A 12,412-nucleotide genomic window follows, 5' to 3' on the forward strand; every position below is an offset into this window, starting at 1 on the left:
ATTAGAGTTTTTCACACAACGTTAGATCAAAAACTCTTATAGGTACTAACGAGCTAATAGCTTAGTGGTACTCGTTGAAGTTGTGATGTGGTCCTGCGGTTGGTGGCCTGCCTCCTTTAAGGGAGGTCAGGAGTTCGACCTCCGTTGGCTACATATTAACCCACAATTTCATCCCTGCCTTGAAATTCCACCCATGACACCTTTCCCACATCGCGTGGAAGGGGGTTTTACCGTCCATGACCCGTATGAGATTGGTGCGGGTTTCCTCCTGGGCACGCAGTTGGGGGCGGGTATAACTATGTAGGAGATGAAAGCGTGGGTGGTTAAGTCTCTCCTGAGTGATCATAACAGTTGTCCAAAAAAATAAAGCTTAGTGGTTCTCGTTGCTTTAAAAGTTTTTATTAATAGGTTAGTGACAAGAATTTACACCTTTTGCCGCAATGAGATTCTCCTCTTTCCTAGTTTCCTACCACGAGGGTAGTGAATTTTCATTGAAAACACATGGTTTGAGCGTCTTTGCCCACTCTACACCTTGTGAAAAAACCCAAACAGACTGAATTTCCAGAAACCAAAAGAAGGATTAAGCAGTTGTAACATTTGTTACTTATTTAGATGAGCTCCATTACTTCAATAAGTTTTTAACCATCTCATGATCGCTTATGATAATGATAGATCATTAAGAGTGAATGAAATAATTTGACTACCTTGAAACATTAGGGTCCAAAGGTAAAACACCAAATACAATTGATATGATAGATCATTAAGAGTGAATGATATTATTTGCCTACCTTGAAAACCTAGGGTCCAAAGGTAAAACACGAACTACAATAAACTGCCAAATGCCAAAGCAATAAACATGACTTACTATAACTAAACGGGCCAAAAGTAGTGGTGTAATGATCAATCACCCAAATATTTAACAGCAGAACAAATGATGTTCGTAACTGAAAAAATTGTGTTTTTCATATACCATACAGATTTCCATCAGATATACAAAAACATATCTACTTGTAAAACGATATTAAAACAAACATTTGCCTACATACTAAAAGCGAAACACTAGCGTAATTGTAATGAATTCTAGTACTATATAATCCCATATAGTTTGAACACTCCCATATAGTAAAGGTTTATATGACATGGTTCACAAGATTTGCATCCAACAAATCTAGCTAACGTTGTAAAAAAAAAAACTACCAATGCGCTTTTGAACCAAGAGGAACAGTGTTTGATCCTGACAAACCTCGGTTGCCAAACCCACCTCGACCTCTAGATCGGAAATTTCCACCAGAACCTGTTAACAAAACAACATTATAGGACATTATAAACATCAAGAACCTCAACTTTTCATGGGACCAAGATGGTAAATAGTAAGAATTTTTCTAACTACAACCCTTAAGGCCGTCGTTAACGCATAAAACGACTGTACATAGCGGTTATACATTGACTTTATAAAGGCAATTATGTAAGTGTACAACAGTTTTATGCACTTAACGATGGCCCTTAGCGTTGTCATTAGAAAAGTTCAGATGGTAAATAAGTAGTTTGAGATCCAACAAACAACTACCTCCAGCACCCATTGACCGGGTCAAAGATGACAATGCCACAGGGACAACTTGACCCGCTTCTTGAAGAATCTTGACAAGCTCCTTGGCATGTTTTGAGTTGGCATGAGTAAAAAACGTAACGGCAATCCCTTTGGCTCCTGCACGCCCAGTACGTCCAATCCTATGAACGTAATCCTCAAGACTTGTTGGGAAATCATAATTGATGACACATTTTATGTCCTTCACATCTACATTAAAAAAAATAAAAATTTAAAAATCAAGTAATTCATGATATATAAACCCCGATTATATTGGAATGAAATGGCAACCTTATCCCTGCATTTCTAAGATCTGGAAAGATCATTACATATATTTATGTGACCAACCTCAACCTTGCAGGGATAAGGAGCAGCAGCACCACAACCTCTGCCAATTCGATATCCATAAATCCAACCAATGAATAAGCTTTTGATTTCTACGAGTCGACCGGGCTGTCACAAACACCAACCTCATAACCGTGGATGGGCAACGATTCTAATATAACGGGGAAACACAAGAGAATCAAAACAAGTTCAACCCAATTGGAAGATGCTTCTCGTGTACCTGCTTATGTTCCCCGTGATTGGTTTTAAAGCTAGATTTTAACCACATGAACCTAACATACTCATCACAAAGATATTATCCGCAACACTATGCTCCAATGTCCAAATCATCAAAGCATAGAGACAAACATTATACTTGCATCATAATTCTAGTAGTCATCCATTAACTATACTAGGGAGGTTTTCCCACATTAAATGCATACACTGACACGTGTCGTTATGATTTTAGATTATTCAAATATCTGACAAAAATAGATTAGTTACGCACACTACAGTAACAAGACTACCAAGTCTTCAGTATCACAGAGCTAGAATTCACTTTGTTAAGGTGTACCTTTAAATATATAGCCCGGTTCAGATATTTTTTTGGGTAAAAAGGAATTTTCCCATCAACCTTCTATAGATATAACCAAATTACAATGAAATGTAAAAAGCCCAAATTAGACTCACGACCACATGCACCTGGTTCACATAAGCATTATAAGGGATGTATCCGTGTGTGTTTCCGGAGTGTTTTTTTACAAGGTTTTCCATGTTCATGCTACCTGGGAGGGCGAGTAACTTTCATGTACACAACCTAACTGGGTTATCCTGTGAATGTTTCTATTGCAACAAAAACCTTATAAATCATGATGTCAAAAATGTACTCAAAGTTGTAGCATTTACCTAAAAACATCAGTTTCGTTTTAGCTAGTCTTTACCTAATTGTCCAAATCTGGCTATTTTAAACTTAAATAAGTACAAAAAAATAAAGAACGGACTTCACCAAACCAGAACCAAGTACTTCAAAAAGAGATGGCAAGCATTTTAGATGTGCACTTCCCCTCCCCGCCCCAAAACCAATTTCCTAAAATTGGACACATACTCCCTCAGCCCAAAATTGTTGTCCCTTTTAAAAAAAAATAAAGATGTGTAATTAATCAAAAATCTCATATCACCCAATTATAAATAAAACTTGCAGTAAGCATTTATGGAGTAATAGTTTAAAAGGGTGAGACTTTAATATTTTAACTTTGGACAAAGACTTTGGCACGGAGGGAGTAACGATATACCAATTACATGAATATTACTTTACCAAACTTCAACTTCAGGATACAGTAGCAGTGTAATAAACTTGGAATTAATAAAGTGTGTTACCTGTCACAGCTGATTGTTTTCATGTATGCATTATATGTATAGTTTGACTGTGTATTGTTCTCAAGTGTGACACATTCTGTAGAGTTTCGATGATTAATGCACACCAAAAAAATTATGATCAATACATTCCTTTTATAAGGAGTTCAGTTAAACACAAAAATGGTTAAGCCAAACTTAAACCTAGCGCCACTTTGCAGTTAGCATTTATCGGTTATCCTTAATATATGATTAAAATTAGATTTAGTAAGCAATTAACCCATATATGCCAAGTAAATTTAACTTTTCAATAAGGTTCCCAGGGTGTGCTGCACCATTTAGGCATATGCCAAGATATCCTTATCCTTCATGATGCTAGGACTAACGTCATGTTTAAGGTTAATCCTAATTTGTAGTTAAAATTAAATTAAGTAAGCAGTTAACCTACATGTGCTGAATAATTGAACTTTTCAATGTAACCATCCTAGGGTGTTGGGTTGTGCTGCACCATTCAGAAATATGCCAGTTTCTCCTAATGCACTATGATGATATGCATAACCTCACTCACACTAATATCTAGATACTAAGATAGAAGAAAAATGATTATCTCCCTGTATAACCATTTCCGGCAAATGGCGCACTTCCGTTTCGAACCCAAACCACAAATTATATTCTCAGGTAAGTAGACAGCAGCCGGCGACTCCCATTAGTTAACGATTTTGTGGACCTAAAAGTAATGTAAGCATCCTAACACTAACACAGTGATCCTACCAAGACCACGGGCAGCAACATCAGTGGCAGTCATTATTAGACTCCTGCCACTTTTAAACTCTGCCAAGACCCAATCCCTTTCATCTTGGCTTTTATCACCATGAATGGACAGCGCGGGCCATCCATCCATTCTAAGTTGCCTTGTCACTTGATCGCATCCTTTTTTTGTTTCCACAAATATTAGTATTCTGCTTCCATCCATCATCTCTTTAAGCAGTCTGATCAGCCTACATGGAAAACAGTTTGAGAATCAGACACTTAAATGAAAAGTGAGGGGAACGGTTTAACCATGTAAGAACACAAAAAAACAAAAAAAAAACAAAAAAAACAAAAAAAACAAAAAAAAAAAAAACTAATTTTATACCTGGTGTATTTTTCAGCATCTGTTACGACTTCAATAATCTGGTTTATTGACTGATTTGCTTTCAAGACAGGGGAACCAATAATCACCTATAGAATTCAGGTTTAAAGGTGATACAAGCAGTTTAATTACAGATGTATGCTACATAATGTAGATGATATAATAATAATTATAAATTATAAATATAAATTCCATCTATGATGCAAGGACCAGAACAGTAACCTTGTATGGATTGCGTAAGAACTGCCTCGCCAAACTCTCAACCTCTTTAGGCCAAGTGGCACTCCAATACAGAGTTTGTCTATCTGGTCTGATCTGTGAAAAACAAAGCACCTCAGAATCTTAGGTTTATCTTCTTTCTCATTTAATTATCGAGAAAGACTCTTCACAAACCAATAAGTCAGTAAATAACTAGTTTAATTAGGTCACATACAACAGCATTTTGGAGTTACTTAATAGCACTTTCAAACATATTTTATAGCTAGGAGGCTTCCTCACACATTTATAGTTTTATTACATTAATTAACGAATGTCTCGGAAGTATCTCTACAAATACGCAAAGGCCAACATAATATCCACAGTATGAATAAGAGAAATTTTAGATTACCATAAACATAAACATAGATATAGAAATATAGATATAGATATTAGATATTAGATACAAATATAATAATAATGAAATGAAAATTAGTATGCAATATCCATATCTGACAAAGATGGAAAAAGTTAACATACTTGCGAAATAATTTTTCTGATTTGAGGTTCAAACCCCATATCTAACATACGATCAGCTTCATCCAAAACAAGGTAAGTCACTCTTCTCAAGTTTGTGTGTCGGGCTTCTAGCATATCTATCAACCGACCAGGTGTGCCAATAACAATTTCAACACCTGCAATAAAGAGGTACATGAGCTTGTACAATTCCACCTATCACTACAAAAGAACGACCTGATTTACTAATATATATACTTTTCATTAATTGGATATTACAGTACCTCTTTGAAGATCACGAATCTGTGGTCCCTTAGGGGCACCACCATATATGCAAGTGCTTCTTATTCTAGAGAGCGACCCAAACTTTCCGGCTTCTTGTTGAATCTGTACAGCTAATTCTCGAGTAGGAGCTAGTATTAGTACAATGGGACCATCTCCTTGAACTGAATATAATTAATGATGTCAGAGAGCAAAAGTAACATAATTGACAAAGGCAATAACACCAGAACCAGAACAAAACATAACAAAGAAACAAAAACAAACCCAATGGAGGTTGTGCAGAAACGTGAACCAAAGCAGGCAGCAAATATGACAAAGTCTTGCCAGAACCAGTCTCCGCAATCCCAATTAAATCTCTTCCCTTTAAAGCCATAGGCCATCCTTGAGATTGAATTGGTGTCGGCTCCACAAATCCCAGTCTGGAAATGACATCAAGACAGTAACCTGCCAAATAAAGATTATTACTTGATTAATAAGAGTCTAACATATTAAAGAAGGAAAAAAAATAAAAGCCAATATCTCAAGATGCAGACTGATTACCAGGAAAACCGGCCTCATGAAACATCCTTATCGGCTTTGGAACATCAAGACCTTCGACAGTAATCTCCCTCCTTTCACGATAAATTTCCACCTCGTGATCATTCATGTCCCTTACAGAAGGACTCTCGATATAGAAATTCTTCTCAAATGGTACCAAGTTCCCAAAATCCTGCTTCGGTAAAGCTATACTATCCAAATCCCCTTTTGACCCACCACTTCTGCCGTCTCTCCCACCACCACCGCCGCCACCACCAAAACTCCTCCCTCTGCCTCTACCACCATCACCAAACCCTCGCCCTCCATCACGTCCACCGCCCCGATTCCCTCTATCAAAACCCCTACCACCACGGCCTGAATCGAAACCTCTACCTCCTCTACCGCCTCTGCCTCTACCACCATCAAATCCTCCATTGTTCATTCTTCCACCACCCCTTGTAGAATTGAACACCCTCCCTCCTCGTCCACCACCACCTACACCTATACTAAAACCTCCCCTAACACCAGGTTCAAAAGGCGGGAAACCATTTCCGACACCTCTTCCACCGCCCATAAACGGTGGTGCTATTACTGGTGGACCTCTGTACGGAACCGTCCCACCGCGACCGAAGTTTGGAACAGCACCAACAGCAGGAGGTCCCACCGCTGGTGGTAATCCCATAAAGTCACTGATACATTCAAATACGATTAAGAATAAACAATAGAATCAAAAACTTCTAGTCTAGCAATATATAATGCTAATTGTTTTTCAGTTTGAAATCATAAAAGTCGACAACTCTAATATTCTACTACCGCAATCTATACTTTCATATCATTACGGAGGCGCTTAATAGCATACTGAACCATTCAAGTCAACAAATTTACAGCTTTGAGACAAATCTAATGCAATTTATACTTCCATATCATTATTACTGAAGCCCTTAATAACATATTGAACCATTAAAGTCAACAAAATCACAGCTTTGATTATTACTTTTATTAACTGTGCACGTGTATTTATATAAAACAAATTGTGCATCTATCATTCATCAACTTATTTGAAACTTCGCATCCTTAAACAACGTACATATCTGAGATATAAATATATCTAACTTTGTAAATTTGTTCCCGATCTTAGTGTTGTCAAAGTAATATACTAATATACAGATGTATTAAGTTTGTAATTGAAATATCTGAAAAGAAATTAATTAGCTTATGACGGTAGTCACGTACCTCCGACGCTGATGGTAAGAACCGGCATCTACAACTCTGGCGTCATAACGATTCATCACGGTTGAAGTAAATTAAAGATTGAAGAGGTGAAATCAATTCCAATTTCTAGGGTTAGGGTTTTGAATTAATTAATTAAAGAATAAAACAGAGAGGGACAGGAAGTAAGATATTTTCTTTAAACGGTTGTTTGGTGAAATTTCTTGTTTGGGTTGGATTCGGATTCTATATCGGATATAATTACCTTTCTTCAGATATTTTCCTTTGTTACGTTCTGGAGGATGGGTATTATTTACATTCAAGTTACATAGATCGTCCTTGTGTTTATATAAATATTCTCCTTTTAACCTTTTACTTCTAATATTTCTTTTATCATATTCAAAAATGTAATTTTCATCACTTGTAATCTTTTTGGGCGTGAGTTTACCAGTACCGAACCATACAGAACCGATTGATAATAATATTGTTTTACGGGAGTGTCAAATATCGTACACCCTGAATTAGTTTAATATGTTTCCCATCATAATTAGCTTGGAAGGGAGTGGGAGACGTTTGACGTTTCTTATGCAAAACGTTGAATAATATTATAACTTTGATTAGTCTTTCTAATAAAGTATGTACTTGACGTTAAGATGACAATTCATTTTTCTAGTTCTTCGGCCACTTTTTATAAGTGGTTTCATTAATACTCCATCAAATGTAACTTAATATGTTTCTCATGATGATAAACGTACAAAGCATAATTTGGAGTTCTTACCACATCACTCAATATATATCACTTAAAATGTAACTTAATATATTATTCATGATTGATAAACATTCAACCAAAACAGTACGTGAGCATATTTTTCAAAATGAGCATTGATGTTAGAATTAATCCCTAAATTATGTAATCTTTTATCATTTGTCGCCCTAATGTTTGCTTAAATGACAATAACTAACCTAATTAATAATGTCAATTATTTAATATAAATAACCATCATAACTGTATACATAAATTATGACGTGTATTTTCCTGCATATTGTCATTAACGTATTTCTCTCAAGAACACCATTTAATTGGAGAGAAAAAAAATTATTTAATCGGATTATTGACATTACTGCAAAAATTGATAACCCTAATGATTATATATTCATCATGAAACCCTAATTGCAAATTGATTCTTACATAAAATATGGTTTCCTTTAATATTTATGTTATTAATTATTAATTACTCCGTCTTAATTTGTGGTTCCATGTAATTGATCATGTATTATGACTAACGAATTACTCTAACATGAATATATATATAAGTTGATATAACCCTAAAGTTACAAACTAAATCGGGCTAAGGCCTTTCTATTGAGACAATGAGTTTATAACATATCATCTCACGTTAATAACTTTGCCTAAAAATATTATACAAGTCATTTTCAACGATCACAAAACATGGTCGCAAGTCAAAGTCGAGCGGGTAGGCTTGGTGCACACCGGACCTATGCCATGCTAACTCATTACTCTTCGTCACTTGTCCTGTCACTTATCCTATTTGTTATTTTGTAACTTATCTTGTTTTCTATTTAAACAATGCACAATTTCTTTAAAATATATGGCTTCAAATATTATTATAGAAAATGAAAACATAGGTGTTCATTGACATGATGATGATGATTTAATAATCAACAATAATAGTAACGATAATAATTAATAATTAATATTAATATTAACAATATGTAACAATAATAAATACATAAATGCATGTAGTATGGAGAAAAATAAGTAAGAAAAACTAGACAAAAGGAATAAATAATGAACATATAGTTATGAAGGGAAAATATAATATAAAACTATATTATAATAAACAATGTATAATTATACAAACAATATCAAATATCATACACAGATAGATAAATATAATGTAAGTTTGAAATATTTAGTTGTGTAGTAAATATGTAAGAAAACATTAAAATAGACATGTAAACATAAAAAATAATTGAATATCTTACTCGTTTATTTTAATTCTACTCCTCCACAAGTTTTTATTAGAGGTTATGTATTCAGTCAATAACAGTTTTTTCATGTCAAGCTTTAGTCTGTTCTTCTATCTACATCTAAGTCTACCTCTTCTTTTTTTTGAACGGCGATTTTTTGGTATCAGTAGATCATTTATTTCAACGACCCTCATCATTTGAATGTAACACACACGTTCGGGCGAAAACCCGAACTCGATCGATGGTACCCGTGAACACATTCATTTATTTTGAACGGCGATTTTTTGGTATCAGTAGATCATTTATTTCAACGACCCTCATCATTTGAATGTAACACACACATTCGGGCGAAAACCCGAACTCGATCGATGGTACCCGTGAACACATTCATTCGGGCAGTGTTTCAGGTAGAGGTCCGTGAACGAATCCGGTAAAACCTCCCTATATTGTCAATATATATCACCATTATTGGTGTTCAATTGGCTTAAAAAAATCATGTCGTCTTCAAGGAGTCAAGGATCGAACTCGATAGATTTTTCTATCTCATAACTCAAAAACATGGGAGAAATCGTTTAATTATGCCCCTAAGTTCGTCTACATCTCCTCCTTACATCGCCAACATTAAGGGCCTCTAACTCTCCTAAAACAATAATAAAAGTGAACACCTCATTACATTATCAAACCATCTAAATCACCTTCTATCATCTTACTATTGACAACGTTCTCCGCTTTTAAGTCCTCGCTCCTCCTTTAAACAAGTGTGACAAATATCACGAAGAAAGGAATATCCGAATATTTTATCTTAATTTTCGTGCCAACGTGACAAATGCAAACAAAATAAAACCGTTACCAGTTACCCTATAAATAAGCCGTACTCGCCCATTCCAAATTTCCAAACCCTCAATATTTATTCCCCATGTCTTCCAAGTTCCAGCATCTTCTATTCTACCTCCATCATGACACGTGTACCAAATTCCGTTAGAAAACCCTTACCAACAACAATCAAATTCCTATACAGTTACGGAGGCAACCTCCGACCACATCATATCGACGGTAAGCTTCGTTATGTCGGCGGCCACACCAGAGTCCTCACCGTTAACCGTTCCGTCATGTTCGCGGAGCTCATTGTTAAGTTTTGGAAAGCGTGTGGTTTTTCTGTCAATTTGAAGTGTAAATTACCGACTGAAGACCTCGACGTGCTAGTTTTGATCACCAGCAACGAAGATCTCGCTGCGATTATTGAAGAATATGATCAAATTTATGTTGGAAACTAAACTTGATTGTGGGCTATTTGTTTTGAATTTGGGCTTGCAAGTATACAAGTATATGGATCAGGATTGTAGCCCATTATCTAGAAACCTCATGGAATATGTAGTAGTCAAAGTGTGTAGAAAAATCTTATAAAATATCTAAGTCTAGAATTATCATGAGAATACTTAGGAAATATCTAGATATTAGTGGATGGTGAAGTGTTCTAGAGTAGTCCATTGTGTAGTATAAATAGAGGGCTTCACCCCTCATTTGTAATCAAGCAAAAAAGCAAATCAAGTAATAAAACAAAGTTTTCAAGATCAATCAAACATCTAAATCATCAATCCTCTCTTCCATAAATAATATACATAACCTCCTATTTCCAACAAATTGGTATCAAGAGCTTGGTTCGACAAGATGATGGCCAACAATGTCATCACGTTTCCTCGCCTCACAAAGGATAATTATGATCGATGGAGCATCCAAATGAAGACCTTCCTAGGTGGACAAGACTTATGGGAGATTGTGGAGGAAGGCTATGAGGAACCTGCAGAAAAAGGTCCTCTCAGCAAGAAAAAAAAATTAATGAAGATGAACGATCAAAAGGCTCTTTCCATCATCCAACAAAGTGTAGATGATGGAGCTTTTGAGAAAATTGCAAGTGCAACCACCGCCAAGAAAGCATGGGAGATCTTGGAGAATTCTTATAAGGGAGTTGATAAGGTGAAAAAGGTTCGACTACAAACATTACGAGGTGAGTTCGAATCCTTAAATAAGAAAGACTCAGAATCAATTTCTGATTATTTTACAAGAGTCTTGGCGGTTGTCAATCAATTAAAGAGGAATGGTGAAACTCTAAGTGATGTAAGAGTCATTGAGAAGATTCTTAGATCATTAGATTCAAAATTCGACTATATAGTCGTAGCCATTGAAGAATCTAAAGATCTAGAATCAATGACTATCGATGAACTCATGGGTTCACTACAAGCCCATGAAGAGAGGTTCAATTAGAAAAATAAGGAGCCTTTGGAGCAAGCTTTACAAGCAAAACTCTCTTTCAAGGAAGAGAGCAGTGAAAAGACTCATCAAACGAGTCAACGAGGTCGTGGTCAAGTACGTGGCCGAGGACGAGGACAAGGATATATCAAACGTGGAGGTTATAGTTCTTACAGAAATGAAGAAAGAAGTCAAAATTTTCACCCGACAAGAGGTCACGGAAGAGGCGACACAAGTAGAAGGCCAAGGTATGACAATTCTCAAACCAAATGCTATAATTGTCATAAATTTGGCCACTATGCTTCGGAATGCGGGAAGTCAAACAATTACGTGCAAGAAATAGCAAATTTAGTGCAAGAAGATACCGAATCCGTGAAAAACACTTTGTTACTAGCATGCAAAGGTGAAGATAACGGAGAATCAAATTTGTGGTATCTCGACACGGGTGAAAGCAACCATATGTGCGGTGACAAAAACATGTTTGTGGAGTTAGACGAGGTAATTAGTGGAAATATCACCTTCGGAGATTCCTCTAAAGTCCCGGTTAAAGGCAAAGGTAAGATTCTCATCCGCTTGAAAAATGGAAGGCATCAATTTATCTCTAACGTGTATTATGTGCCCAATATGAAGACGAATATACTGAGTATTGGACAACTCTTAGAGAAAGGCTATGATATTCACATGATAAATCGTACCCTTTCTTTAAGAGATCAAAAAGGAGGTTTGATTGCTAAGGTGCCAATGTCAACGAATAGGATGTTCATGCTAAATATTCAACATGACATTCCAAGATGTTTAAAAGTATGTTTCAAAGATAATTCTTGACTTTGGCACATGAGATACGGGCACTTAAATTTTGGAGGCTTAAAATTATTATCAAGTAAAGGAATGGTGAAGGGTTTGCCTCCAATTAATCATCCGGATCAAATATGTGAGGGATGTCTTCTAGGAAAGCACTTCCGAAACAGTTTTCCAATAGAAGCTTCTAGTAGAGCGAAGAAACCTCTAGAACTTATTCACACGGATGTGTGTGGACCCATAAGCCCACCGTCTTTTAGTAA

The 12,412-nt window shown here is 36.0% G+C and overlaps 1 protein-coding gene across 1 annotated transcript; it reads right to left on the reverse strand.

Moving 5' to 3' along the window:
• Positions 1-1,068: 1,068 nt before the first annotated feature.
• On the reverse strand, positions 1,069-7,320 carry LOC139894501 (DEAD-box ATP-dependent RNA helicase 20-like). The gene is made up of 10 exons (XM_071877827.1): positions 7,137-7,320; positions 5,928-6,592; positions 5,652-5,831; positions 5,390-5,551; positions 5,130-5,284; positions 4,617-4,709; positions 4,398-4,483; positions 4,034-4,260; positions 1,568-1,795; positions 1,069-1,294 (listed from the first exon to the last, which is right to left on the reverse strand). The coding sequence occupies exons 1-10, from the start codon at positions 7,190-7,192 to the stop codon at positions 1,194-1,196; spliced, it is 1,953 nt and encodes a 650-aa protein (XP_071733928.1). The 5' UTR covers positions 7,193-7,320; the 3' UTR covers positions 1,069-1,193.
• Positions 7,321-12,412: the final 5,092 nt, after the last annotated feature.

This window comes from Rutidosis leptorrhynchoides, chromosome 2, assembly GCF_046630445.1.
Source record: "Rutidosis leptorrhynchoides isolate AG116_Rl617_1_P2 chromosome 2, CSIRO_AGI_Rlap_v1, whole genome shotgun sequence".
NCBI classification, from domain to species: Eukaryota; Viridiplantae; Streptophyta; class Magnoliopsida; order Asterales; family Asteraceae; genus Rutidosis; species Rutidosis leptorrhynchoides.

Excerpts from the sequence above, each read along its gene's own strand:
- LOC139894501 (XM_071877827.1), bottom strand. The coding sequence starts at position 7,192 with ATGAATCGTTATGACGCCAGAGTTGTAGATGCCGGTTCTTACCATCAG. Across the intron at positions 4,710-5,129 it reads TCAGAAAAATTATTTCGCAA|ATCAGACCAGATAGACAAAC; the intron begins GTATGTTAACTT and ends TGTTTTTCACAG. Across the intron at positions 1,295-1,567 it reads CCGGTCAATGGGTGCTGGAG|GTTCTGGTGGAAATTTCCGA; the intron begins GTAGTTGTTTGT and ends TTTTGTTAACAG.